We start from the raw sequence: 27,958 nt of genomic DNA, 5'->3' as shown, positions 1-27,958 counted from the left end.
ATGCAGGACACCTGGGTCCTGGTCCCACTCACCTTGATCTTTGGCCTGCTTCCCAGTCTCCAAGGAGTAAGCATCAATGAGGTAAGTAAGACTTCTGTGACTTTTGGAGGACTCCATGGGGCAGAGGCTTGTCTAAGAGTGCAGTCCCCATCTTGTCAGAAATTCTGTTAACCACAGCCAATTGGTGACTTCTTCCTTTCTGTTGTGTTTGGAGAAAGTGGAGGTAGGGACCTCAGAGTGAGGCCCTGGGGAAACCTGGGCCCCAGGTCTTGGCAGGGTTGTGTTGCTATCTGGGAGCTGGCCCCAACCACAACCTGCATAGGGTCTTTGACCCCCATTTTAATCTTGGCATGTCTTAAGCTCTGAGTCAGGCTGAGGAACCTGAGATCATGCTTGTCTGGGTTAGCCTTCCCTCCTTCCCTGTTCCTCCATGGATGGTGACCTTCGGGTATAGCTTATTGGCCCTCTCTGGGACTTATCTGTGTACCAGGGAAGTGGAGGTCTCACTTCTCTGATTAGTTGCAAGTATATCCTTGAGTAGACCTGGCTGCTTGTGTTGAGTGGCCTCATACTATGATCCTAGGGAGTAGGGTTTTTTGTTTTTTGTTTTTTTTTTTTTGTTTGTTTGTTTGTTTGTTTTGAGACAGGATTTCTCTAATCATGGCTATCCTAGAGCTCTTTAGTCCAGGTAGGCCTCAACTCAGAGATTAAATTTACCCTCTTAGTTGAGAATCTGCTGATGGGGGTGGGGGTGGTGGTAGAGGTGGTAAGTGAAGTCACAAGTCTGCTCCCCAGAACAGTGTCCCCTTTTTGGAACTTATAGTTCTTCATCCTGCAAGGCCATGCAGGAGTGAACCCAGGGTCAAGACACTTCCAATCTGGGACTTCTGCATCTTTTGTTGACACCTCTCTGAATCCCCCAAGCATAGACATTGTCAATCCACACAATCAGATCTAATAAATCCATGTTCCCATAAACGCAGGCTCCCAAAGATCCTGATCAGATCACCTGGTTAAGAAGGGAGAGGGAATAATCAGGGTCCATTTTATCAAACTTGTCAGCCTTTTTGTTGTGACTCAGGGTCTCACTATATAGAATATACTGACCTTGAATTCAACAGAGACCTGCTTTGGTACCTCAGCATTGGAATTAAAGGTGTGCATACCACCATTCCTGGTATAACCACAGCTTAAATGTAGTTAGGACAGGACCCCAGTAGTTTTAGCAGCTCACACCTTTAATCCCAACACTGACAAGGCAGAGGGAGGTGGATCTGAGTTTGAGGCCAGCCTGGTCTATAGAGACAGTTCTAGAACAGCCCTAATTAACAGATTAGACAGTACTGCTGTCAATAGCGTGGAATGCTGTATGGAGACCTTGGGGGCCTCAAAACACTGAAGGCTACCAGGCAGGGCATTTCCATCACTGACCTGAGAGTGAATAGGACCTGAGTATGTTTAGTAAACTCACAGAGTTGTCTCTACCTATGACTCTGGGTCATAGCTGTAGGGAAAGTGGGGGCTTTGGTTGCTTTCTGGGGGACTCTGAAGTTAAAGGTGCCTTCCTAGGCCAATCTCCAATTGTGTGTGTGTGTGTGTGTGTGTGTGTGTGTGTGTGTGTGTGTGTGTAAGGGAGCTAGGTGTAGTTAGTGGTCCACATCTTTAATCCAGAGATATGGAGGCAGAGACAGGTAGAACTCCAAATTCCAGGCTAGCCAGGGCAACACAGTGAGAAACTTGCCTGTCTCAGTAAAAATGGGTGAAGTAGCTTCCTTGGATTGTCATGTCTTTACTCCCAGCACTTCGGGTGACAGACATTCAGTTGTTGACCCTGGACATGGTAGTTGAAGGGAGGAAGAATCTGAGCCCCAATATCTGGAACAATGACTGAGCAGAGACTAGCCTCCCAGTTCTTTTTGAGACAGAGTTTCTTGTCCCATTCTGGCCTCAAACTGGCTATGCAGCCTTGGATAGTTCTGCCTTCTCCTGAGTTCTGTCATGATGGACATGCACCACTGGTTTACACACCCCTACCTGATTTATTGCCATGCTGGACAAGCACTCTAACCTCTGAGACCCAACTCCCAGGCTTGGAGCTCTGACCTCTGCCTTTTTTTCCCCACAGACTGTAAACACATGTGACATCTCGTAAGTATGAGACTTTGTCATAAATTATCAGTAAAGGCAGAGGAATGGGTATCTGTTCAGATTCTGACCTGGATAAGGTGACAGACACCTAATTCATATCACTTTTGCTGAAACCATTATCTGTTCACCTAACCCAACCTCCGGATCTGCAGGTCTGTAACTGCTGAAAATCCCCAATCTTTCATAGCTGGGGAGAGGGAGTCAAATGAGTGATGTCCCACTCCTGCCTCCCAAGTAAGATCAGCATCATGACCATTCTGCCTGAGGAACAATGGCATACTGACCCGATGAACTCTGAACTCAGGTCTCAAGTCCTGATCCCAATTCCTCCCAGTGAACCCAGGATGAATCTGTACCCCACACCCACTAAGGGTGGCTGGCAACCTGAGGGTCTAAGTGTCTAGGGAAACAGGGACCCTTTGTTTTGACACTCTCATGTCATCAGTTCCCCCCCATTCCTGTTTGTCCTTCTAGAAACTGCCCCAAAGGATTCAGCTGCTGTGACAATGAATGCTGTCTAGAAAGAAAGGTCTGGAATCCTCAAAATGATCTCTTCAGGTAAGCCCAGGGTCACTACTTGAGGGCATCCTTCACTGAGGTCTGGGTCCACCTCAAATAGGATTGGCTGGGTGATGGAGGAGGTGTGGCAGGGGAGCATGACCTGGGCACTTATCACAAACCATCCCCCTCCTCCCTAGCGTCCTGTACATCATCCTATTGGTCATGTTACTTCGTTTGTTCTACGGCTGCCTAGTGTGGCAGTCCAAGAACAGAGAACTACAGCATGAGGTCAGAACATCAGATCATCAGACACCTCCAGACCCACCCTCCATTGCTCCCCTAGAGAGCATTTGCACCACCTCCTCGGATCCCGAACCACCCTACTTTGAGGTGAGTCATTCTGTCCTAATACCTAATATGTTTCATAGCTGGTTGTCCAAGATGTTGAAATAATAGATTGGGGAGGGCTCTGCCAACCATATTTGTCATTGTTTACCCAGACCCTAAATAAAACAAGTACCCCTTTTTCTCCTGCAGGTTGTTCTGATGCCAAATCCTACAGAACCACCTCCTCCCTCCAGCACCTCCTCCCTCCAGCCTCAGGCCTGAGGGCCCTGTTGTCCAGATGAGAGGGACTGGCTATGCAATGCTTTGAGCTACTGTGCCCTTCCCCCATGCTGCCAACCTGTCCAGGTTGAGCAGGCCAGAACACACTGTTTACCCCTAGAGACAAAGGACCTGGGAAGCTGCCTGCATTGGAGACCAAAGTCTGCCACAGGAGTTGAGTTGAATAGACTGCCTGCTGAGCTAGCTCCCTACACCATTAAGGATGCACACCCCTCACCCAAGCTGCTGAGATGAAGTGCCAGAGAAGACTCTTCTTGTGGGGGTGGGGCTTCCCCTTTATATGTGAAAGCAAATTATTAAACTTGAGGCTTTGATCAGAGAACTTTGTCTTGGCCTCATCTCTTCTTGCCCTCCGTCCCCTTTCATTCCCAGCCCCCCTTTCAGGTGAACCCAGTTGACTTGTGGCTGCGGGCGGCTACAAGCTACTTCACACACAAACCTCTTGGATCAAGTCCAGGACCCTGGAATGACTGCCTATCCCATCATGTCTCTTGTCCTTTGATTAAATTTATTGTTTTTATATACTGCTGGCCTCTGCCCTTTTGTCATGAAAGCTGAGCTGGATTCATGGTCTCTGTCCCACACTAAAGCTCATAGAAATTTTTAAAGATTTTGCAGTGCCTGTACTGGATGTAGAGAGATCATTGCTAGTGGACAGCCAATCTTGACTGGACAGCTCCCTCTGCTATCCTACAGAAGCATTTCTGTACCTGGAAGAGATTGAAGACTGACCTGCACAGACTGAGTCATCTTCCAACCATACCTGGGCAGAGAGGACCTGGCTGGACCTCTATAGCAATGCAAACAACACAGGCACTGAGTTTCAATGGCTGGCTGCTAAGTGGTAATGGAGACAAGTTCAGAGGCTAAGGAAACACTTGCAGCTTCCTCCAGTGGTGACTGACTGCACTGCCCACCTGCTGGGAGCACTGAGCATCCCAGATGGGAATGAATGCTTAGACCTTCATCTTCCTTGGATCTTGGGCCCACTAAAGACATGAACTGGAAAGCTCCTGGGATCTTCTTCTAGTCCTGGGATCTGCTTTCCTGGGAGTCCAAACTTTGAAGAAGCATGGGACCCATATGGAGATACATGCCACAAGACAGTCTTCTAGGAGAAGGTAGAGTGGGGAGAAAGCCTAGAGAAGCAGCCATGGTTAGACTCCTGTGTGGTGTATGTCCAGGGAACATTTCCTTCCTCATTTCTCTCCAGGAATCCCTTGCAGGGGGAGAGGAGGCAGACCCAGCCTAGTTCCTCCTCCTAAGCCTGGTTTCCAGACTCTACAGCTCAGCCCTGCCCAAAGTTAACTCCCGAAGGGAAGAGGGTTTTGTTCTATGACTGAGGGACTGAGTACAGCTTGGAGCTTGGACTGTGCAGGAAGCAGGACATTGAAGACAGTTCCTGGTGCCAAGGCATTACCCCTGTCTTTACTGTGTGTGCTGCTGAGGCCTGAACATTTCCCTTCAGACAGACAACACTTCCAAAATTCAGTGCTTAGGTGTGCAGGCAGGGCAGGTATGGCTATCCTGGACTCCCTCTGTCGACCAGGCTTGCTTTAAACTCAGAATTCACCTTTGTCTGTCCCCATTCCCCCAATTGCTGAGATTAAAGCTGTGCATCACCACTGCCCAGTTAAGATCTTATTTCTCATCTATATTAGTGTTTTGCCTGTGTATGTATCTGTACCAATGGTCATACAGTACCCTATGAGTCTGGAGTAGGCATCAGATCCCCTGGAACTTGGGGTCCAGGCAGTTAAGAGTCACATAGTGGGTGCTGGGTGTTGATCCTAAATCCTGAGCAAGAGTAGGCAATGTTCCAAAGTGTGAACCATTTCTCTACCCTAAACTTTGTTTTCTATGCTTCAGCCTTGCTTGAGATTTTTTACCCCCTAGTGAATAAGCCTTGCTTTTGTAGATTTGATGGATGTGTTTACTGAAACTGTTTATAGGCAGATATAGTTTACGAAGGGCTGGGGATACAGCTCCGTGGTAGTGCCTAACATGTTCATGGCTCCAGCTTCAAACATTAGCACTGGAATAAACATACTATGTAAAGTGATCTATGATGACTGCTATGGTTTCCAGCCCTGTTATGAAGACAGACAAGTAAGACTGACGGGTGGCACACATGGCATCTATACCATCCTGAGGAATAAGTGAGCTGCATCTATGGAAAGACCCAGATATCTGTGGGAAAAACATTGAATGGCCCTCTTCCCAAAGGCCTCCTTCCTGTGTGCCTCTGCCTCCAGATGCTCCTGCTATGGGGATAGTGGTTATAGATCTCAGAAAGGAGTTACAGGACAAATTTATTTTCCTTAAACAACAAATAGAGTTAGAGGAAGTACAGCAGGACTTAATTAATCAGCTACAAAAGTTAAAGACAGGAAACATGTTTCAAGAGGGCAAGTCCACCCCCAAAAATCTTCTGGGTGTTACTCTATGTGGAGTCCAAAAATGGCCCCTGCCCTCTGGCTTTATTTCAGCCACAGATCGCCCAGAGGAGGGAGAGGCTGAGGCTTTCCCTGTCTCAGAGACCACAGATGCTCAAGCGGTTTCTTGGAGACATCACACAGGGTTTAATTTTCAAATCATTAAAGAATTAAAAAATGCAGTGTCACAATATGGTGGCACTGCTTTCTTTACTCTTGCAATCTTAGAGTCTGTCACAGAGGAGTGACTGACTCCTGGGGATTGAAATACTCTAGTGAGAGCAGTTCTTAGCAGTGGTGACTATCTTATTTGGAAATCAGAGTATTGTGAGAACTGTAAAGAGACAGCTAGGTAATCATTATCCATCAGACAAATTGGTTGAGTTTTTCCATCTCGAACTACCCATGCAGCTATAAAAAAAGTATTACTAGTTTTCACTGATGGTTTCTCATCAGGAGCAGCTGCTTATGCCTTTAAAGATCAAGTAATCTCCTTTGCTATATCACCTGTGTCAACTCAACTGGTTGAATTACATGTTATTGCGGTGTTTCAAGCATTTCCAAATCAAACCATTAACATTTATACAGATAGCTCATATATAGCTCAGTCTATCCCTCTGCTAGAAACTGCTGCACAAATAAAGCATTCCTCAGAAGCAGCTGATTTGTTTTTACAGTGCCAACAATTAATTTTGGGAAGAAAGTGTAAATTCTTTATAGGACACCTGAGAGCCCACACCTGACTACTAGGTCCCCTCTGAGGGAAACACCAAGGCAGAGCTAGCCACTGGTGTAGCTGCAGTGACTTTCTCAGATCAGCTATCTAACTTGGATCAGGCAATAAAGGCTCATTAGTTACATAATCTTTTTTTGTTTTGTTTTGTTTTTGTTTTTTGTTTTTCGAGACAGGGTTTCTCTGTGTAGTCCTGGCTGTCCTGGAACTTACTTTGTAGACCAGTCTGGCCTCGAACTCAAAAATCCACCTGCCTCTGCCTCCCAAGTGCTGGGATTAAAGGCGTGCGCCACCACTGCCCGGCAAGTTACATAATCTTAATTCTCAAACTTTAAAGATCATGTTTAAAATTACCAGAGAACAAGCTAGACAAATCGTTAAACAGTGTCAATTATGTGTTACACTTTTACCAGTTCCTCATTTGGGTGTAAATCCAAAGGGACTGATACCAAACAGTCTCTGGCAAAGGGATATTACTTATTATATTGAATTTGGAAATCAAAAATATATACATGTATGTGTAGATACATACAGTGGTTTCATTTATGCGACATTACAAACTGGAGAAGCAAGCAAGCATGTGATCACTCATATGCTTGCTACAATTGCTGTATTGGGTGTGCCTAAACAGATAAAGACTGACAATGGCCCAGGTTATACAAGCTCCAGTTTCCACCAATTCTGTGAAAAATTGGGAATACTACATAAAACGGATATTCCATAAAATCCACAGTGCCAAGGTATGGTGGAAAGGGCACATCAAACCATTAAATGTCAATTTGAAAAAAATTAAAAATGGGGAATGGCAGCCTACCAAGGGATCCTCCTGAAATATCCTTCATCACACACTCTTTACTTTACATTTCTTAAACTTTGGATTCTGAAGGAAAATCTGCTGCAGATAGGTTTTCGCATCCTGATACCAAAAAGAATTTTGCAACAGTCCTCTGGAAAGACCCATTAACCGGAACCTGGAATGGGCCAGACCCAGTGCTTCTCTGGGGAAGAGGTTCTGCCTGCATATATTCCCAAACAGCAGATTCAGCACGCTGGCTGCCAGAGAGACTGATTAAACAAATAGACAATAATAACAAATCCAGGGAGGAGAAGCCCCCTGAGAACCCTATTTTTTTCTTTGCAGGAAACATGAAGATCCTTTCACAATTGCCTTCAAACTAAAACAGATCAACCAGCATATGCCATATAACTTGACTTGGAAAGTCCTCAGTGCTGAAGGAGACTTCATCACCAGCACCTTCAAGGTGGCTCCATTGGACTTTTGGTTCCCTGACTTACGGTTTAGTGGGGTACATTTTTGGACCCAGGAGAGAACCCATTAACACAGTTACTGTAGCTGTCCTTTTGGGTTTGGGATTGACTGGGGCAGGGACGGGGATTTCCTGGCTTGTTTTGCAAGATCAAAGCTATGATCAGCTCCGAGTACTTCTATAGATTTAGATCTAGAAAGAATCCGATATATCAGATTTGCCAAATTCATTATCCTCCTTAGCTGAAGTAAAGCTACAGAATAGAAGAGGCTTAGACCTTTTACTCCTCCAATGGGGGAGGGGGAGGTTGTGTGCCGCCCTTAAAGAAGAGTGCTGCTTTTATACCAGCCTGCTTTCTGTAAGTTTTCCCAGCCTTTCCTTTTGAAAAAATTAAAACGGGGGACCTTTTGGTAGCCGACTCCTAGCAGAAAGCGGCTATCATCTTTGTGCCATATCCAGCCTTACATTTGAAGGTTGATACATTTCCACCCTGACAAGAGACTTGTTTTTCTTTCTTTTTTCTCTTTCTTTCTTTCTTTCTTTCTTTCTTTCTTTCTTTCTTTCTTTCTTTCTTTCTTTCTTATTTTTGTTTTTTGCTTTTTTGAGACACGGCTTCTATTTATAGCACTAGATATCCTGGAACTCACTCTGTAGACCAGGCTGGCCTCAAACTCAGAAATTGCCTGCCTCTGCCTTCCAAGTGCTGGGATTAAAGGCGTGCGCCACCACTGAGACTTGTTTTTCTAGCATATTTTTGTAAGCAGCCCACAACAGCTGAGCACACTCTGATAAACATCTTGATTGCTCAGGCATATCCTGGACTTGTTGTTTAGAGCCCCCAGTTGCAAGGCACTCATGGTTAAGTGTCTCCAGCTGCAGTCCCCTGCTTGTGCTTATATACCCATAATTGCGTTTTCAATAAACGAGACTTGATCAGAAAACAGTCTTGTCTCCATTCTTCATGTCTCTTGCCCCCTCCATCCCCACTCTCTCTCTTGCAGATCCTGTTGAGTGACCCGCAGGCCGGTTCACTTTCTTTCCCCCATGCCACAAGACAGGGCTTCTCTGGATGTGCTTGATGTGATTGAGGGTGTCCTTGAACTCACAATCCCCTGCCTGCCTCTGTCCCTGGTGCTGAGAGGATGTGAGACAATGGAGGTGTCAAATTGCTTTTTTAAAGAACCCAGGACACCAGCCCAGGGATGGCCTCATTCATAATGAGCTGGGCCCTCAATCACTTTATTTTAAAGCCTTATAGTCTTGCCTACAGCCAGATGTTACCAAGAAATTTTCTCACCTGAGACTCTTTCTGATGACTCAAGATTGTGTCAAGTTGCCATAAGTTGAGGGGACACAGGAAAAGTTGCTGGGCTTAAACAGATTGCCACATCCTCCTACCCAGCCCTTCTCAAAATGGAATCAGAAAAGTATGTCCTAACTGGGCATGGTGGTACACCTTTAATCTCGGCATTTAGGAAGCAGAGGCAGGAGATCTCTGAGTTCCAGGTCAGCCTGGTCTACAGAGTGAGTTTCAGAACAGCTAGGGTTCTACAGAGAAACCTTGTCTTGAGACAGAGTGAGAGAGAGAAAGAGAGAGGTAGGGAGGGAGGGGGGTCAGAGAGAGAGAGAGGGAAGGAGATATAATTCATCAGAGACATGGAAAGGGGCTAATTGCTAATCTTTTTCCTGCACAGTGGGAAAACAGACCTGGTGGTGTTTGCTGCAGGAAGTAAGCAGCAGAGCCCTGGATCTCAGCCCTTCCTGCTGCTGTCCTCTCTCCCCTTTCCCAGCTGCACCAGTTCCTCCCCACTCTGTCCCTGGAGCACTCTCACTCCCTTAGCTCTCCTCACTGTGTCTCCCCAACATCCTTGGGCAACTCCTATGAAGGAGATCCCTATGTCAGCTCAAAGGGCTGCTCCTAGTGCCAACTAAGCTGCAAGATTCTGCACAAACACTTAGTGGAGGATCTCACCCACCCCACCCCCAAATACAGACTTCCTCCTTCCTTCACTGACTGCCATTCATCATTCATTCACAAGTTTGATCTGCACATTCTCCATAAAGGATGATTTCTCAGTCACTGGCAAACGGCTCACCCAGCCCCCAGCTAACCAGGCTGCAGCTCAGTTTCTCCTCCACTCTGTACCCAGAGCTCATGAGTCTCAGAGGCTGAGAACATGGGCACCAATGTTTTGCCTATGTCCCCAGACATCCAGGCCTTTCCATAGACACTGCTTACTTATTCCTCAGGATGGTATACACACCATGTGTGCCACCCGTCAGTCTTACTTGTCTGTCTTCATAACAGGGCTGGAAACTATAGCAATCGTCATGGATCAAGCTTCACTGATTCTTTCCCCGTGCTAGTGCTAGAGGCCTTAGCCTTGAACACATTAGACACTCTACCATGGAGCTGTATCCCCAGCTCTTCATAAACTAAATCTGCCTATAAAAGCATTCTGTAAACACATCCACCAAATTTCCAAAAGCAAGATTTGTTCACTGGAGAAAAAAAGCCTCAAGCAATGCTAAAGCATAGAAAATAGAAAGTTTGGGCTGGAGAGATGGTTTAGCATTTGGAATATAGGCCACTCTTCATAGGACCCAGGATCAATTCCCTGCACACACAAAGTGTCTGGAGGCCAAGGTCCAGGGGATCTGATGCCCACTCCAGCCTCCTAGGGCACTGCATGCACATTGGTACACAGATACACACACAGGCAAAACACTAATTTAGATTAAAAGTAAACTCTTCAACTGAGTAGTGGTGGTGCACACCTTTAATCTCAGCAGTTGGGAGGCTGAGGCAGATGGATCTCTGTGAGGTTGAAGCCAGCCTGGTCTACAGAGGGAGTCTGAGACAACCAGGGCTACACAGAGAAACCCTGTCTTAAGATTTTTTTTTTTTAATTTCTTCTCAGTTAGGCACCTGCTTGCTGCTCCCAGTAGCTCTGACCCCCTCCTAGAATTTTTGGGGCAGAAACTGGGGACTTAACTCCGGGTCTTGCACTGCTTGGCAAATTCTCTACCACTGAGCTATGTTCTCAGTCACTCTCCTCACCATGGCTTTAACTCACTGTGACTCAGGCTAGACTCAGATCTGTCATCCTCCTGCTTCACATTCCTGGCTAACTTGAAACTACACCACAGTATCTAACTCTTCTAGATCTTAATAGGGATGAAGAAAAAAAAACACACACACATACACACACATTTATAAAAATATAACGATTACATTTATTTTCCTAAACTTGACTTTTCTCCCTCTAAGACAGACACAATGTAGGTTGGCATGACAGATCCTTTATCCTTAGGGGATGGGTGTTAAGTGCGGGTGCCTGTCTTATGGAACAAGCTCCCATAGTGAATGGAGGTGGGCCATTGTTTCACACCCCAGGGTCCAGTACAGCAGAAGATGCCCACCTGCATCTTTGTGAGCTTGGTGTGTGGGCCTCTCTGCAGGGTTATCCTTAGAAGTGTCACTGCACCTGCTCTCACACTGCATTCCCAGAATGGGAAGACTAGAGTAGTGGAGTTATAAATATACACATTTATAGGAATGGACAGTGCAAAGTCACCTCTGAAACCCTGACTCTCACCCACAGTAGTGACTACACTGAGTGGGAATAAACTCACTCAGGGGACTGGAGAGATGGTTCAGTGGTTAAGAACACAGACTCCTCTTCAGGACTCCAGTTCAATTCCCAACACACACATGGCAGCTCATAACTATGTGGAACACCAGTTCTAGATTTTAAACCCTCACAATACCCTGATGCACATTTTAAATATAGTAAAATATTTCATCCACTGATCGTCAGAATAGCCACACTCTGCAGGCCATGCCACTGAATTAATAGCCCTACACCATCTTCAATGTCAAGTAGGTGACAAGCAGGCTGAGGTGACCTCCTCCTACAGGGAAAAGCCCAGCTCTGGGACTTTATTTTGAAAGCCACCCACATCAACACAAACACCTGTCTGCCCACCCTGCCTCCATTATGACTGTATTCCTTTCCCTGAAGAGCACCCTCCTGCCAGCACCCACTTCTCTCCCTCTAAGCATTCATTCCCATCTGGGATGCTCAGTGCTCCCAGCAGGTGGGCAGTGCAGTCAGTCACCACTGGAGGAAGCTGCAAGTGTTTCCTTAGCCTCTGAACTTGTCTCCATCACCACTTAGCAGCCAGCCATTGAAACTCAGTGCCTGTGTTGTTTGCATTGCTATAGAGGTCCAGCCAGGTCCTCTCTGCCCAGGTATGGATGGAAGATGACTCAGAGTCTGTGCAGGTCAGTCTTCAATCTCTTCCAGGTACAGAAATGCTTCTGTAGGAGAGCAGAGGGAGCTGTCCAGTCAAGATTGGCAGTCCACTAGCAATGATCTCTGTACTCCAGCACAGGTACTGCAAAATCTTCAAAAATTTCAACCGGTTTAACGTGGAAAGAGATCATGGATCCAGGTCAGCTCTCATGACAAAAGGGGAGAGGTCAGAAGTATCTAAAAATAATAAATTTAACCAAAGGACAAGAGACATGATGGGATAGGCAGTCATTAAAGGTTCCTGGACTTGATTCAAGAGGTTTGTGTGTGAGGTAGCTCAGAGAGTTGCATAGCCAGTCCCTCTCATCTGGACAGCAGGGCCCTTAGGCCTGAGGCTGTAGGGAGGAGGTGGTTCAGTGGGAGTTGGCATCAGCACCACCTGCAGGAGAAAAGGGGTACTTGTTTTATTTAAGGTCTGGGTAAACAATGACAAATATGGTTGTCAGAGCCCTCCCCAATCCATTATTCAAACAGGTTGGACAGCCAGCTATGAAACACATTAGGGATTGGGAGAGAAAGAGGCACCTGACTGTAAGGTGGTGGGGAATCCAAGGATGTGACCCAAATGCTCTCTAGAGGAGCAATAGAGGGCAGTTCTAGAGGTGTCTGGTGATCCACTGTGCTGTCCTCATGCTGGAGTTCTCCCTTCCCAGAACAAAAGCACCACACCAGGCCACAGAAGTACGAAAGGAGTAACGAGATCGGCAAGATGATGAACAAGATCCTAGGAAGGAGGGGGATGGTTTGTGATAAGTACCCAGGTCATGCTCCCTTGCCACACCTCCTCCATCACCCAGCCAATCCTATTTGAGGTGGACCCAGACCTCAGTGAAGGATGCCATGAAGTGGTGACCCTGGGCTTACCTGAAGGGATCATCTTGAGGATTCCAGAGCTTTCTTTCCAGGCAACATTTATTGTCACAGCATCTAAATCCTTCGGGGCAATTTCTAGAAGGACAGATAGGAATGGGGGGAAACTGATGACATGAGAGTGTCCAAACAAAGGATACCTGCTTCTCCAGACACGTAGATTCTCAGGTTGCCAGCCTCCCTTAGTGGGTGTGGGGTACAGATTCATCCTGGGTTCACTGGGAGAAATTGGGGGTCTGAACTTGAGACCTGAGTGCAGAGTTAATCAGGGCAGTATGCCATTGTTCCTCAGGCAGAATGGTCATGATGCTGATCTTACATGGGAGGCAGGAGTGGGACATGGCTCATTTGACTCCCCCTCCCCAGCTATGAGAGATTGGGGATTAGCAGCAGTTACAGACCTGCAGATCCCAAGGTTGGGTTAGGTGAGGGGGGCTATGGTTTCAGCAAAGGAGACATTAATTAGGTGTTTGTCACCTTATCCAGGCCAGAACCTGAGCATACACTCAACCCACCTGCCTTTACTGACAATTATTGACAAAGCCCCATACTTACAAGATGTCACATGTGTTTACAGTCTGTGGAAGAAAGAAAGACAGAGGTCAGAGCTCCAAGCCTGGGAGTTGTGTCTCAGAGGTTAGAGTGCTTGTCCAGCATGGCAATAAATCAGGTAGGGGTGTGTAAACCAGTGGTGCATGTCCATCAGGACAGAACTCAGGAGAAGGCAGAACTAACTATTCAAGGCTGCAGACCAGTTTGAGGCCAGATTGGGAACAAGAAACTCTATCTCAAAAAGAACTGGAGGCTAGTCTCTGCTCAGTCATTGTTCCAGACAGTGGGTCTCAGATTCTCCCTCCCTTCAACTACCATGTCCATGGTCAACAACTGAAAGTCTGCCTCCCCAAGTGCTGGGATTAAAGACATGAAAATTCACGGAATCTCCTTCAGCTTTTTTCTTTATTGAGACAGGCAAGTTTCTCACTGTGTTGCCCTGGTTAGCCTGGAATTTGGAGTTCTACCTGTCTCTGCTTCTAGATCTCTGGATTAAAGATGTGGACCACTAACTACACCTAGCTCCCTTACGCACACGCATGCACAATTGGAGATTGGCATAGGAAGGCGCCTTTAGTGGATCCTTAGCTTCCGAGTCCCCCAGAAAGCAACCTAAGCCCCCACTTTCCCTACAGCCATACCCAGTGTCATAGGTAGAGACAACTCTGAGAGTTCACTAAACATACTCAGGTCCTATTCGTCCTCAGGTCCCTGATGGAAACGCCCTGCCCTATATCCTTCAACATTTTAAGGCAACCAAGGTCTCCATACAGCACAGCATTCCAACCTGTTGACAGGAGTATGCTTTAAGCTCTTAATTAGAACTCTGTTCCCTCAGGTGTCAAAGTATTGCCTGCTCTGGCTACTTCATTTAAAATTTAAAATCATTTTTAGGTGTGGTAGTGCATGCCTATAACCTCGGGATCCCAGATATATATATATATATATTTTTTTTTTTTTGGTTTTTGGTTTTTGGTTTTTGGAGACAGGGTTTCTCTGTGTAACCCTGGCTGTCCTGGAACTCACTCTGTAGACCAGGCTGGACTCCAACTCAGAAATCCACCTGCCTCTCCCTCCCAAGTGCTGGGATTAAAGGCGTGTGCCATGACCGCCTGGCAGAATAACTTTTCTTTTGCTAAAGAAAAGTCAAAAGGACAGATGACAGTCACAGCTTGGGTCTATCCTGCTTCATACTCATAGTAGCTCTGTGAAGAGATTGGATACAGTAAGCCTAAAACACAGTGTGCCCTGGATCCCCAAACTCTCTCTCTCTCTCTCTCTCTCTCTCTCTCTCTCTCTCTCTCCCTCTCTCTCTCTCTCTCTCTCTCTCCCTCTCTCTCTCCACTCTTCCATACATCAGACTCTTGTCTTGAACCATATTTGTTTTTCAAGAAAGGGTTTCTCTGTGGATCCCTGGCTGTCCTAGAACTGGCTCTGTAGACCAGGCTAGCCTAGAACACAGATCCACCTGCCTCTGCCTCCTGAGTGCTCAGATTAAAAATGTAAGCTGTTAATACCACTGGGCTCCTGCTTAAGCAGCTTTAAGCAGTGGTTAGGCCAGGCATGGTGACATCTGCCTTTAATTCCAATGCTGAGGTACCAAAACAGATCTCTGTTGAATTTAAGGTAATTATAATCTTTTTGTTTGGTTGGTTGGTTTTGCTTTGTTTTGTTTTTGAGACAGGGTTTCTCTGTGTAAGCCTGGCTGTCCTGGAACACACTCTATAGACCAGGCTGGCCTTGAACTCAGAAATCCACCTGCCTCTGCCTCTCAAGTGCTGGGATTAAAGGCATATGCCACCACTACCTGGCAGGTATAATCTTTATACAGAGACCCTGTGTCAAAAACAGACAACAGTTGACATGTTTGATAAACTGAACTAGGAATATTCCCTGTTCCATCTTATAAAGGTGACTTCATCAGGATATTTGGAAGCCTGAGTTTTAGTAGACATAAATGTATTAGATCTGATTGGGTGGATTGCAGCTCCTATACTTGGGGATTCAGACATAAATCATCAAAAGATGCAGAGGTCCCAGATTGGAAAGTGTCTTGAATGTGGTCACTTGAACCAGATACCTTAGTGACAATGTCACCTGATTCATGACCTTAGATGGAGAACTACAGGTTCCAAACAGTGGACACTGTACTGGAAAGCAAACCCGGGACTTCACTTACAACCTCACCACAGCCCATAGCAGATTCCCAACCAAGAGTGTAAATTTAATCTCTGAGTTGTGGCCAGCCTGGATTAAAGATCTCTAGAATAGCCAGAGCTAGAGAATTCCTGTCTCAAAAAACAAAACAAACAAACAAAAAGATTGACTGTTCAAATGGCTTCTTTTGACCACCTCAGGAAAACCTGCCAACCCAACACACTTTAGAGTTTGAAAATGAACAAGAGTTCCAATCCTGCCTCCCTGGGATCACAGCATGAGGTCACCCAGCTCAGGCAGCCAGGTCTATCCCAGATCAAATTGGAACTAATCAGAGAAGTGAGAACCTCCACTTCCCTGGTACACAAAGAGTTAGATCCCAGAGAGGGTCAATAAACTACACCCCAAGGTCACCAGCCATGGAGGAAGAGGGAAGGAGAGACCTTAACCCACACAAGCAAGACCTCAGGTTCCTCAGCCTGACTCAGAGCTTAGTAAGACATGACAAGATTAAAGCAGGGGTCAAAGACCCTATGCAGGTTGTGGATGGGGCCAGTTCCCAGATAGTAACACAACTCTGCCAAGACCTGGGCCCAGGTTTCCCCAGGGCCTCACTCTGAGGTCCCTACCTCCACTTTCCCCAAACACAACAGAAAGGAAGAAGTTACCAATTGGCTGTGGATAAGGGAATTCCTGACAAGTTAAGGTGGGCACTGGGCTCCTAGACAAGCCTCTGCCCCATAGAGTCCTCCAAAAGTCACAGAAGTCTTACTTACCTCATTGATGCTTACTCCTTGGAGACTGGGAAGCAGGCCAAAGATCAAGGTGAGTGGGACCAGGACCCAGGTGTCCTGCATCCTGGCAAGGGGGTCACTGAGCTTCTGTGTGTAAGGACAGAGTGGTAGGACAAGACCTTTCCAACTTCTCTCCACCTATGTGGCCCAGCCTCAGGGTAGGGGCAGAGTTAAGACACTGGAGTTGTTCAGGACCAGGGCTTTGAGCTGAAGAGGAGCTCAGGGAAGAGAAGTGGGGAGGAGCTGGCCTTGCTTGAGCTTGAGGAATTGGGAATCCAGAGGTTAGAAGGCATTGATTCACCAACTCTAAAGTTGGATGTAACAGAGCACTCTGGAAGTCTCTCTGCTGGGCTGAGCTTAAATAGTGGCTAGAGCAGGGCGTGGTGACACAACCTTTAATTCAATCAGGGAGAAGGCAGATCTCTGTGAGTTCAAAGCTAGTGTGATATAATTAGTGAGATCCAGGCCAACTAGGATTAAAAGAAAAAGCCAGGAGTTGGTAGCACAAGCCTTTAAATCCCAGCACTCAGGAGACAGAGGCAGGTGGATCTCTGAGAGGATAGCCTCTTCTACAGAGCGAGTTCCAGAACAGCCAAGACTACACAGAGAAACCCCATGGGGGTCAGGAGGCACAAGAGTCAGGGGAGATGACTCAGAGACTAAGAGCAGTTGTCCTTGGACCTGGATTCAGTTTCAGGCTTCTGTATACAAGATGGCTCTGAAGCATCTGACCTCTAGTTCTGGTGATTCCCTCTGCTGAACTCTGAGGGCATCAGGCATGCACACTGTGCACATTCATCTATACAATAAATACACAGACACATACAATGAAGTGAATAAATCTTAAAGAAAACCAAAGCAAAACAAACCAGGAAGGCCAGCCCGGTGATTCAGTGGGCAAATGTACTTACTACAAGCCTGAAAACCTGAATTGTGTTTTGTTTTCTTTGTTGGTTTTACTGCTTAAGGCAGGGTCTTTCTACATAGCCCTGGCTGTCCTGGAGCTGACTACATAAAATAGGCTATCCTCCAACTCACAGAGATCCCCCTGTCTCTGCCTCCTGAATACAGTGATTAAAGGCCTGTGCCACCACATCTAGGATTTGATCTTCGGATCTCAGATACCTTAGATCCTTCTGGATGACTTGGGTTCTTCCATGTAGTGAAAGTAGAAAGTCAACTCCAAGCACTTGCCCCCAAAGACACACACACACACACACAGAGAGAGAGAGAGAGAGAGAGAGAGAGAGAGAGAGAGAGAGAGAGAGAGAGAGAGAGAATTAAATTATTGTTTGTTTTTGTTTTTCAAGATACGGTTTCTCTAAGCAGCTGTCACTCTGTCCCTCTGTATAGACTGAAGGATTAAAGCATTGCTGCCCCTGAATGGCTCAGCAGCTCCCTCTGCTGTCCAGCACTTGTTCTGCACCATCGCGAAGGTCAAGTCAAAAAGGGTAGAGCAATTACCTGTCTGGGAGGTTAACTGGCACTGACCCCTCCCACACATGGCAGGAGGTGACACTGGGATAGAACCCTGAGATATGTCTCTCTGTCTCTCTCTATCTGTGTCTGTCTGTCTGTCTGTCTGTCTCTCAAGTAAATAAATAAAAAGGAAAGGACATGACAGCTGTTGGTGCGATGGAGAAGAAAGTTCATTGTAGACAAAAGGTTGAGCATAGGCAGTGATAGGGACATCTGGAGAAGTCCAGAATCAAAGTGATCATGAACCATGATGGTTGGTGATGGAGACTGGGGGACAGAGCCCCAGGGCAGGACAGGAGGAGGACTAGGGGCAGTGGCCAAGAAGACAAACATACAAAAGAATCTGCTAACAAAACTGGTTGGATTATGTAGGGAGGAGCATCAGGAGGAAGGGCAGCCCAGTTCTGTGGTGCAGGTCAGGTCAGTGGGCTAGGTACCAGCCATATCCTGTAACAGGTAGGAACTAAGGGATGCTGGGAAAGCCTGGAGGCCAGCTCCACTTTAATCTGTTAAAGAAGCACCTCAGCCCTTTGTCCCAGGTTTGAAACTTAACACTTTTTCTACCCTCTTCCCCTCACTCCACAAGACAGAGTTTCTCTGGCTGTCCTTGAACTCATAGAATCACCTGCCTGCCTCTGTCCCAGGTGCTGCCTGTGAGATCATGGAGGGCTCAAATTGCTTTCTTATAGATCCCAGGACCACCAGCACAGGAGTGGCCTCATTCAGAAAGAGCTGGACCCTCAATCAGTTTTTTTAATGCCCTATAGTCTTGCCTACAGCCAGATGTCCCTGAGGCATTTTCTCAAGGGAGACTCTTTCTGCAAATTCTACATTGTGTCAACTTGGCATAAATTGAGAGGCCACAGAGAACATTGCTGGGATTAAAAAGATTGCCACATCCTCCTACCCAGCCGTTCTCAAAATGGAATCAAAAAAGTATGTCCTAGCTGGGCCTGTTGGTACACACCTTTTTTTAAAATTTATTTTTTGATTTTTTTGAGACAGGGTTTCTCTGTGTAGTCCTGGCTGTGCTGGAACTCACTCTGTAGACCAGGTTGGCCTTCAACTCAAGAGACCCACCTCCCTCTGCACCCAGAGTACTGGGATTAAAAGTGTGTACCTCCAGCATCTGATAGAAAATATGCTTTAAAATAAAAATTTTACATTCAAGCCATGCCGGGCGGTGGTGGCTCACGCCTTTAATCCTAGCACTTGGGAGGCAGAAGCAGGCCTGTCCTACAGATCTACAGAGTGAGTTCCAGGACAGCCAGGGTTACACAGAGAAACACTGTCTGGAAAAAACAAAAAACAAAACAAAAAAAAAAAAAAAAATTCAAGCCACACTGTAGTGACAGACAGCTTTAATCCAGAACGTGGGTAACAGAGGCAGAAGAATCTGTGAGTTCGAGGCCAGCCTGGTCTACAGAGTGAGTTCCAGGACAGCCAAGGCTACTCAGAGAAACCCTGTCTCACAAAATTGACATAAATAAGACTCAGCTTAACTCTGGAGTGCTGCTGTACTTGCCCAGACGTAAGGGAGACATGCAAAGGGAGGGATGCAGAGATTGTGGGAAAGGCAGGCCAAGGCACAAGAGGGTCATGGTCTGTGTGTGTCACATAAACAGTTCCATTCCTTTGTGCTTTGTCCAAGAGGGGAGGAAAAGACCCCGAGCTGGGGAGGAAAACCTTTGGCACAGCGTTCCCCACAGGGCCGGGATATTAGCGTCCCCTCCATTTTTACAACTCTGTGAGGAGAGATTGCTGGTACAGTTACTTTATAAATAAAGAAAAATCGAGGATAAGGACTTTGTCCACTGTGGCCAAAAAGCCATTAGCCCTCAAGGGGATGAGCAGCCCAGGTGGGATTCATGGAAGGACTCAGGCGGTCAGAGGATGGCCGCCAGGTGGCAACATCGGCCAGCACCAATGTGTGCACAGGGACCTGGGACTTGACCTGAGAGGTTCTGGGGTCCCTTACAAGAAAGCAGGCTGGACAGGTGGATGCATGGTGACTGTCAGGGGGCAAAGAGAGATGTAGGGCAGCCCAGCTCGGGGAAAGGGCACAATGAGGTAGTGGCTTTGTCCCTGTTCTGGGGACACAGGAAGGTCGCCCTGGGAGACTCAGGTGTTGGTGTGAGCTGCATCTCACATCTCCTGTTACTTTTCCACACTAAAATGGCTACTGGGAATCAGAGGCTGCTTGAAGACCTTCCCTGAATTCTGGTCCCATTTTTCCTTGTCATACTGAGAGACTCTCCTCTTGACTTTTCTCCCAATCTCTGTTTTCCAGTTTCAGTGTTTCCCCATCTCCAAAGACAACAATTTTGGCCTCTCTGGTTTTTCTACAGTTTCTCTCTATCACCCACTGTAGGTGAGTGGAGCCAGACTGTTTTGGTTTTGGTTTTGCCCACATATCTATGACTACTTTGGTCCCTGCACTCCTGTGGCTCAGGGACCCTCCAGCTCCCTCACTCTCCTCCAAGGCCTCTGGTCTCTCTCTCACTTTCTGCCTCAGTTTCTCATTATCCCTTGGCCCCTCCTAAAGCTTAAAAAGAGAACCTTCCAGAGCCAAGCCAAGTGCAATTGGGATCTGGCCCCAGAGAATCCCCTCTGTACTTGCAATCTCTGATGACTGAGTCTAGGGAGAGAAAAGGGGGAAGGGGGAGTATGCCTCCAGACAAAACCCCTATAGATACTAAGGTGAAAAGACTAAATTAATTGCATTGACAAAGGAAGACTCAAAAAAGCCCAGCAGAGACTTTGTTCACCGGTTAAGTCTCATGCAGAGCACTTTGAATAAGCAAAACAAGCTTAGAAAACAAAAATACAAAATATATGATTCAAGTATTATTGGGGCACTAGGAAGTGAAATCCAGCTGAAGCCTGTGCTCAAGGATATTAAATTGAATTTGAGGGAGTGGTGACCTTGGCTTAAGATGCTATCCATCTAAATTTCCATCCAGGTGTGGTGGTACACACCTTTAATCCCAGCCTTACAGGAGGCAGAGCCATGCAGATCTCTTAGGTCAAGGTCAATCAATACAGCACATTCAAGGAAAGCCAAGCTTAGGCAGAGAGGATGATGGAAAATAGAAAGCTGTTCACAGAATAAGGGAACCATGTTCCAGTTATTGCAAGCAGAACTCTATAGGTTTAGCCATGTGGCTCTGGCTTTAGAGTGAAAAATAGAAAGGACTACTGGGACAATTGATGCTGGTTAGCTGAAGCTATTTTAGCCTTGAGACTAGCATCACTGAGGTGAGTGGAATTGTTTCCAAGAGCACAAAGAAACTGTGTTCCAGAGATAGCCAAGGTTGTACCTACCTTTTACTGCAGCTGTACTTTGTAATCTGTAAGAGTCACCCAGGTGGTACTGGTTTTGAAGGCAGGAAGGGGTCATGAAGAGCAGCTGAGGCTTGGCACTGTGAGAGGCCAGGGAAGGCCATTGGTGAAGGTGCAGCCTCAGTTGTAGTTGATGGCCCTGGATTGAAGGGATCATGCAAAACAATTGAGGTTTGGCACCATGAATAGAGACTCTGGTGAAGCCTAGTTGCAGCAGAAGACGCCAGCATATTGGAGATGCCAGTACCATGGGATGATGACCAAGAACAGCAGCAGCAGTGGAGTGGATCAACCAGAGCTTAGAGTGTTGCAGAGGGCAGAGCTGGAAAAGTGATGCAAGACATTTGGAGGAGCCCAGGAGGTCATGTGTGGATCCCAGACATTAAAAGGAGAAGCTGTAACATTGCATATGCCTTGGAGACCCGCAAGATTTCTCGAGATGGCAGAGCCATAGTGTATTTCCTGAGAAAACCTGCTAACAGGGAATGGAACCAGACCAGGAAAAGAATCTTGTTGCAGTCAACAAACATGAAAAAGGAGTTTACTGTAAACATATGTAACATCTTGTAACTCTGGGACTTTGTCAGTAACTGTCAGTAAAGGCTTCGGGGATGGGTATGTGATCAGATTCTGCCCAGGACGAGGGGACAGACACCTAATTCATAGCACTTTTTCTGAAACCATTGTCCCTTTCAGCTTACCCAACCTCGGGATCTTCTAGTCTGTAACTGCAGAGGATCTGCTGTTGTTCAGAGAGACAAGGGGCCTACTGGAGGACTGAAGGCCCACTCCACCCAGTGAGGTAGCCCTGAGAGGGTGGCACATACATGCATGGATATCCTCTTGCATGCTGGGAAGCAGAGGCAGGAAGACCCAGAGAACTTCTGAAGTCTTTGTGGCACTCACTATCCTACACCAAATTCCAGCCTGAGTTTCCCCACATAGACAAAGTCCTCATGCCTACTGTATACCCACTTTTCTTTGCTAAAAAAGTTGATTGTCTGTTGGGCAGTCGTGGCACACGCCTTTAATCCCAGCACTTGGAAGGCAGAGGCAGGCGGATTTCTGAGTTCGAGGCCAGCCTGGTCTACAGAGTGAGTTTCAGGACAGCCAGAGCTACACAGAGAAACCCTGTCTCGAAAGAAAAAAAAAAAAGTGGATTGTCAATGGTGCTCATAGGGTCTGGCTATAAGGGCCTGGAGGTCAGCTGACCACCCATGCCTTCTCTGAGAAGGCAGCTGAAGTCCAGAGGCCAGGAAGGCCAACTCACAGAGGGCATGAGGGCTGAGTCACAATTATGACTGTGCAGGTTCTAAAACACCACTTGAGGCTCAAGTGACTGCATCTCAATTGAGAGGGGGGCTGAGGCTTTCCTGAAGGAACACCCAGCTAGGGATGGGAGGAGAAAGACCTTGCCTATACCTGCCTTGCAGACCCTGGGGAGGCAGATGGGCTGTGTTATGTTTCATCCCTTGGCATTTTATCATTATAGCACTGGGCTGTGGCCTCTTCCAAGGAGGGGGAATACTTGGTTTTAGTGGGGTTCTACCTATAGGGGCAGTATTGAGTAATCTTAACAGATAAGACACTTCTGGCTGGGTAACTGTGTGACCATAAGCCCTGCAGTCTCTAACACTTTCTAAATTCATTCATTTGCAAAAGAAGGACCAATGAATCAGACTAATGAAATGACACACACACACAGACTGTGAAAGGATAACATGAATTGTTTCTTGATACAGAGTTATCTTATACAAAACTGAACACAACTCACTTCTCCCCACACTACCTTCTCCTAGAAGGCTGTCTTGTGACTTGTATCTCCCTAAGAGTCCCATGCTTCAATTCTAGTCTCAAAGGAAATCAGGTCCCAGGACTAGAAGAGGATCCCAGGAGCTTTGCAGTTTGTGCCTTTAGTGGGCCCAAGATCCAAGGAAGATGAAGGTCTAAGCATTCATTCCCACCTGAGGATGCTCAGTGCTCCCAGCAGGTGGGCAGTGCAGTCAGTCACCACTGGAGGAAGCTGCAAGTGTTTCCTTAGCCTCTGAACTTGTCTCCATCACCACTTAGCAGCCAGCCATTGAAACTCAGTGCCTGTGTTGTTTGCATTGCTATAGAGGTCCAGCCAGGTCCTCTCTGCCCAGGTATGGATGGAAGATGACTCAGAGTCTGTGTAGCTCAGTCTTCAATCTCTTCCAGAAACACAAGTGCTTCTATAAGATGGCTTGGGAACTGTCCAGGCAAGATTGGCAGTCCACTAGCAATGATCTCCCTACATCCACTACAGGCACTGCCAACTCTTAAAAATTTCATTGGGCTTCAGTGTGGGTCACAGATTGTGGATGCAAATCAGCTCTCATGACAAAAAAGGGAAGTTGCACCAGTATGTATAAAAATGAATTTAATCAAAGGACAAGAGACATGATGGGATAGGCAGTCATTCCAGGTTCCTGGACTTGATCCAAGAGGTTTGTGTGTGAAGGAGCTCAAAGCATTGCATAGCCAGTCCCTCTCATCTGGGCAGCAGGGCCCTCAGACCTGAGGCTGGAGGGAGGAGGTGGTTCTGTGAGATTTGGCATCAGAAAAACCTGCAGGAGAAAAGGGGGTACTTGTGTTATTTAGGGTCTGGGTAAACAATGACAAATATGATTGGCAGAGCCCTCCCCAATCTATTATTTCAACAACTTGGACAACCAGCTATGAAACACAGTAGGTATTAGGACAGAAAGACCCACCTCAAAGTAGGGTGGTTCGGGATCCAAGGAGGTGGTGCAAATGCATTGTTCACCTAGGTGAACACTGGAGGGTGGGTCTTGAGGAGCCTGATGATATGATGTTCTGACATCATGCTGTAGTTCTCTGTTCTTGGAGCAAAAGTACCACACTAGGCAGCCAAAGTACAGAAGGAGTAACTGGATCGATAAGATGATGAACAGGATGCTAGGGAGGAGAGGGATGGTTTGTGATAAGTGCCAAGGTCATGCTCCACTGCCACACTTCCTCCATCACCCACCCCAACCCTATTTGAGGTGGACCCAGACCTCAGTGAAGGATGCCCTCAAGTAGTGACCCTGGGCTTACTTGAAGAGATCATTTTGAGGATTCCAGACCTTTCTTTCTAGACAGCATTCATTGTCACAGCATCTGAATCCTTTGGGGCAGCTTCTAGAAGGACAAACAGGCATGGGGAGACTGATGGCATCAGAGTGTCCAAACAAAGAGTCCTTGCTTCCCTAGACACACTCAGGTTGCCAGCCTCCCTTATTGGGTGTGTCCATCCTGTGTTCACTGGGAGGAATTGGGGACCTGAGTTCAGAGTTCATCAGGGCAGTGTGCCATTGTTCCTCAGGCAGAATGGTCATGATGCTGATCTTACATGGGACGCAGGAGTGGGACATCACTCATTTGACTCCCCCTCCCCAGCTATGAAAGGTTGGGGATTAGCAGCAGTTACAGACCTGCAGATCCCAAGGTTGTGTAAGCTGAACGGACAATGGTTTCAGCAAAAGTGATACGAATTACATGTTTGTCCTCTTATCTAGGCCAGAATCTGAGCACACACTCAACTCTTCCTCCCCCTGCCCCCATGTACTGACAATTATTGACAAAGCCCCATACTTACAAGATGTCACATGTGTTTACAGTCTGTGGAAGGAAAAAGACAGAGGTCAGAGCTCCAAGCTTGGGAGTTGGGTCTCAGGTGTTAGAGTGCTTGTCCAGCATGGCAATAAATCAGGTAGGGGTGTGTAATCCAGTGGTGCATGTCCAATCAGGACAGAACTCAAGAGAAGGCAGAACTATTTGAGGCTGCATAACCAGTTTGAGGCCATATTGGGAACAAGAAACTCTGTCTCAAAAGAACTGGAGGCTAGTCTCTGCTCAGTCATTGTTCCAGATAGTGGGTCTCAGATTCTCCCTCCCTTCAACTACCATGTCCAGGATGTCTGCCTCCCCAAGTGCTGGGATTAAAGGCACAAATTATCAACCAAGCTCTTTCACCCTATTTATTGAGACAGGCAAAGGGGTCTCACAGTGTTGCCCTGACTACCTTAGAATTTGGGGATCTACCTGTCTCTCCCTCCAGATCTCTGGATTAAAGATGTGGACCAGTAACTACATCTAGCACACACACACACACACACACACACACACACACACACACACACACACACACAAATGGAGATTGGCCTAGGAAGCCACCTTTCGTGGACCCTTAGCTTCAGAGTCCCCCAGAAAGCAACCAAAGCCCCCACTTTCCCTACAGCCATGACCCAGTTTCAGAGGTAGAGACAACTCTGGGAGTTCACTAAACATACTCAGGTCCTATTCATCCTCAGGTCCCTGATGGAAACGACCTGAACTGAATCCTTCAGCATTTTGAGGCACCCAAGGTCTCCATACAACATTCAATGCTATTGACAGCCTTAATGTCTCATCTGTTAATTAGGGCTCTGTTCCCTCAGGTATCAAGGCATTGCCCTTTCTGGCTACTTCACTTAAAAGCATTGCCAATGGGGATGGTGCATGCCTATAAGGTCAGGACCCCACAGTTTCCATGGCAGCCAGAACTAGCCCCTTTATCAACCAATAAAGAATAGGAAGCCATCTTGGCAGGCTGTGGTGGCACACGCCTTTAATCCCAGCACTTGGGAGGCAGAGGCAGGCGGATTTCTGAGTTCCAGGCCAGCCTGGTCTACAGAGTGAGTTCCAGGACAGTCAGGGCTATACAGAGAAACCCTGTCTCAAAAAAAAAAAAAAAGAATAGGAAGCCCCAGCTTTGGCTTTGCTAAAGATCCTTACAATAGAGTTTCTTTTTACTAAAGAAAAGACAAAGGGAAGGTGACAGTCACAGCTGGGATCATTCCCTCTCTGTGCTCACAGCAGCTTTGTCCTTTAATGAGGATGCTTACAGTAAGCCTAAGACACAATGGGCCAGGAACTTAAAAACTAAGTCTGTCTCTCTCTCTCTCTCTCTCTCTCTCTCTCTCTCTCTCTCTCTCTCTCTCTCTTTCTCTCTCTCTCTCTCTCTCATAAGGCTATAAAGGCTCTTGTCCTGGACCATAATTGTTTTTCAAGAAGTGGTTTATCTGTAGATGCCTGGCTGTTCTAGAACTGGCTCTGTAGACCAGGCTGGCCTCAAACTCAGATCCACCCCCCTCTGCCTTGTCAGTGTTGGGATTAAAGGTGTGAGCTGCTAACACCACTGGGCTCCTGTCCTAACTATATTTAACCCTTGATTACACCAGAAATGGTGTGCTCAAACCTTTAATTCCAATGCTGAGGTACCAATTCAGGCCTCTTGTTGAATGGAAGTTCAGTATAATCTATATAGTGAGACCCTGAGTCAAAAAAAAAAAAAAAAAAAAAAAAAGGCTGACAAGTTTGATAAAATGAACCATGATTATTCCCTGTCCTGTCTTAACCAGGTGGTCTGATCAGGATGGTTGGGAGCCTGTGTTTTTAGAAAACATGGCTTTATTAGATATGATTGGGTAGATTGACAATGTCTATACCTGGGGCATCAGAGAGGGATCAACAAAAACAGAGGTCCCAGATTGGAAGTGTCTTGACTCTGGGTCACACATGCATGGCCTTGCACGGAGAACAACAGGTTTCAAAGAGCCAGTGGACACTGTACTGGGGAGCAGACTTAAAACTTCCCTTACCCCTCCACCCCCATAACAGATTCTCAATTAAGACTGTAAATTTAATCTCTGAGTGGAGGCCAGCCTGGATATCAAGAACTAGAGAATCCCTGTCTTGAAAAACAAAACAAACAAAAAGATTGTAATGTTCAAAAGGCTTGTTCTGACCACCTCAGGAAAACCTGCCAACCCAACACACTTTAGAGTTTGAAAATGAACAAGAGTTCCAATCCTGCCTCCCTGGGATCACAGCATGAGGCCACCCAGCCCAGGCAGCCAGGTCTATCCCAGATCAAATTGGAACTAATCAGAGAAGTGAGAACCTCCACTTCCCTGGTACACAAAGAGTTAGATCCCAGAGAGGGTCAATAAACTACACCCCAAGGTCACCAGCCATAGAGGGACAGGGAAGGAGAGACCTTAACCCACACAAGCAAGACCTCAGGTTCCTCAGCCTGACTCAGAGCTTAATAAGACATGACAAGATTAAACTGGGGGTCAAAGACCCTATGCAGGTTGTGGATGGGGCCAGCTCCCAGATAGCAACACAACCCTGCCAAGACCTGGGGCCCAGGTTTCCCCAGGGCCTCACTCTGAGGTCCCTACCTCCACTTTCCCCAAACACAACAGAAAGGAAGAAGTCACCAACTGGCTGTGGATAAGGAAATTCCTGACAAGTTAAGGTGGGCACTGGGCTCCTAGACAAGCCTCTGCCCCATAGAGTCCTCCAAAAGTCACAGAAGTCTTACTTACCTCATTGATGCTTACTCCTTGGAGACTGGGAAGCAGGCCAAAGATCAAGGTGAGTGTGACCAGGACCCAGGTGTCCTGCATCCTGGCAAGGGGGTCACTGAGCTTCTGTGTGTAAGGACAGAGTGGTAGGACAAGACCTTTCCAACTTCTCTCCACCTATGTGGCCCAGCCTCAGGGTAGGGGCAGAGTTAAGACACTGGAGTTGTTCAGGACCAGGGCTTTGAGCTGAAGAGGAGCTCAGGGAAGAGAAGTGGGGAGGAGCTGGCCTTGCTTGAGCTTGAGGAATTGGGAATCCAGAGGTTAGAAGACACTGATTCACCAACTCTAAAGTTGGA

At 46.9% G+C, this 27,958-nt stretch overlaps 2 protein-coding genes across 2 annotated transcripts; one reads left to right on the top strand and one right to left on the bottom strand.

The window, feature by feature from the left end:
- LOC117710238 (transmembrane protein 92-like) lies at positions 1–3,573 on the top strand. The gene is made up of 5 exons (XM_076935199.1): positions 1–81; positions 2,126–2,148; positions 2,623–2,706; positions 2,847–3,039; positions 3,187–3,573. Exons 1-5 carry the CDS (start codon positions 1–3, stop codon positions 3,256–3,258), a joined length of 453 nt encoding a protein of 150 aa, XP_076791314.1. The 3' UTR covers positions 3,259–3,573.
- Positions 3,574–23,711: 20,138 nt separating this feature from the next.
- On the bottom strand, positions 23,712–27,704 carry LOC117710236 (transmembrane protein 92-like). Its single transcript, XM_034504990.1, has 5 exons — positions 27,624–27,704; positions 24,848–24,870; positions 24,307–24,390; positions 23,961–24,165; positions 23,712–23,813 (listed from the first exon to the last, which is right to left on the bottom strand). The coding sequence occupies exons 1-5, from the start codon at positions 27,702–27,704 to the stop codon at positions 23,712–23,714; spliced, it is 495 nt and encodes a 164-aa protein (XP_034360881.1).
- Positions 27,705–27,958: the final 254 nt, after the last annotated feature.

The sequence above is a fragment of the Arvicanthis niloticus genome, chromosome 6, assembly GCF_011762505.2.
Source record: "Arvicanthis niloticus isolate mArvNil1 chromosome 6, mArvNil1.pat.X, whole genome shotgun sequence".
NCBI lineage: Eukaryota > Metazoa > Chordata > Mammalia > Rodentia > Muridae > Arvicanthis > Arvicanthis niloticus.
This window is presented reverse-complemented; position numbering and strand designations above follow the sequence as displayed.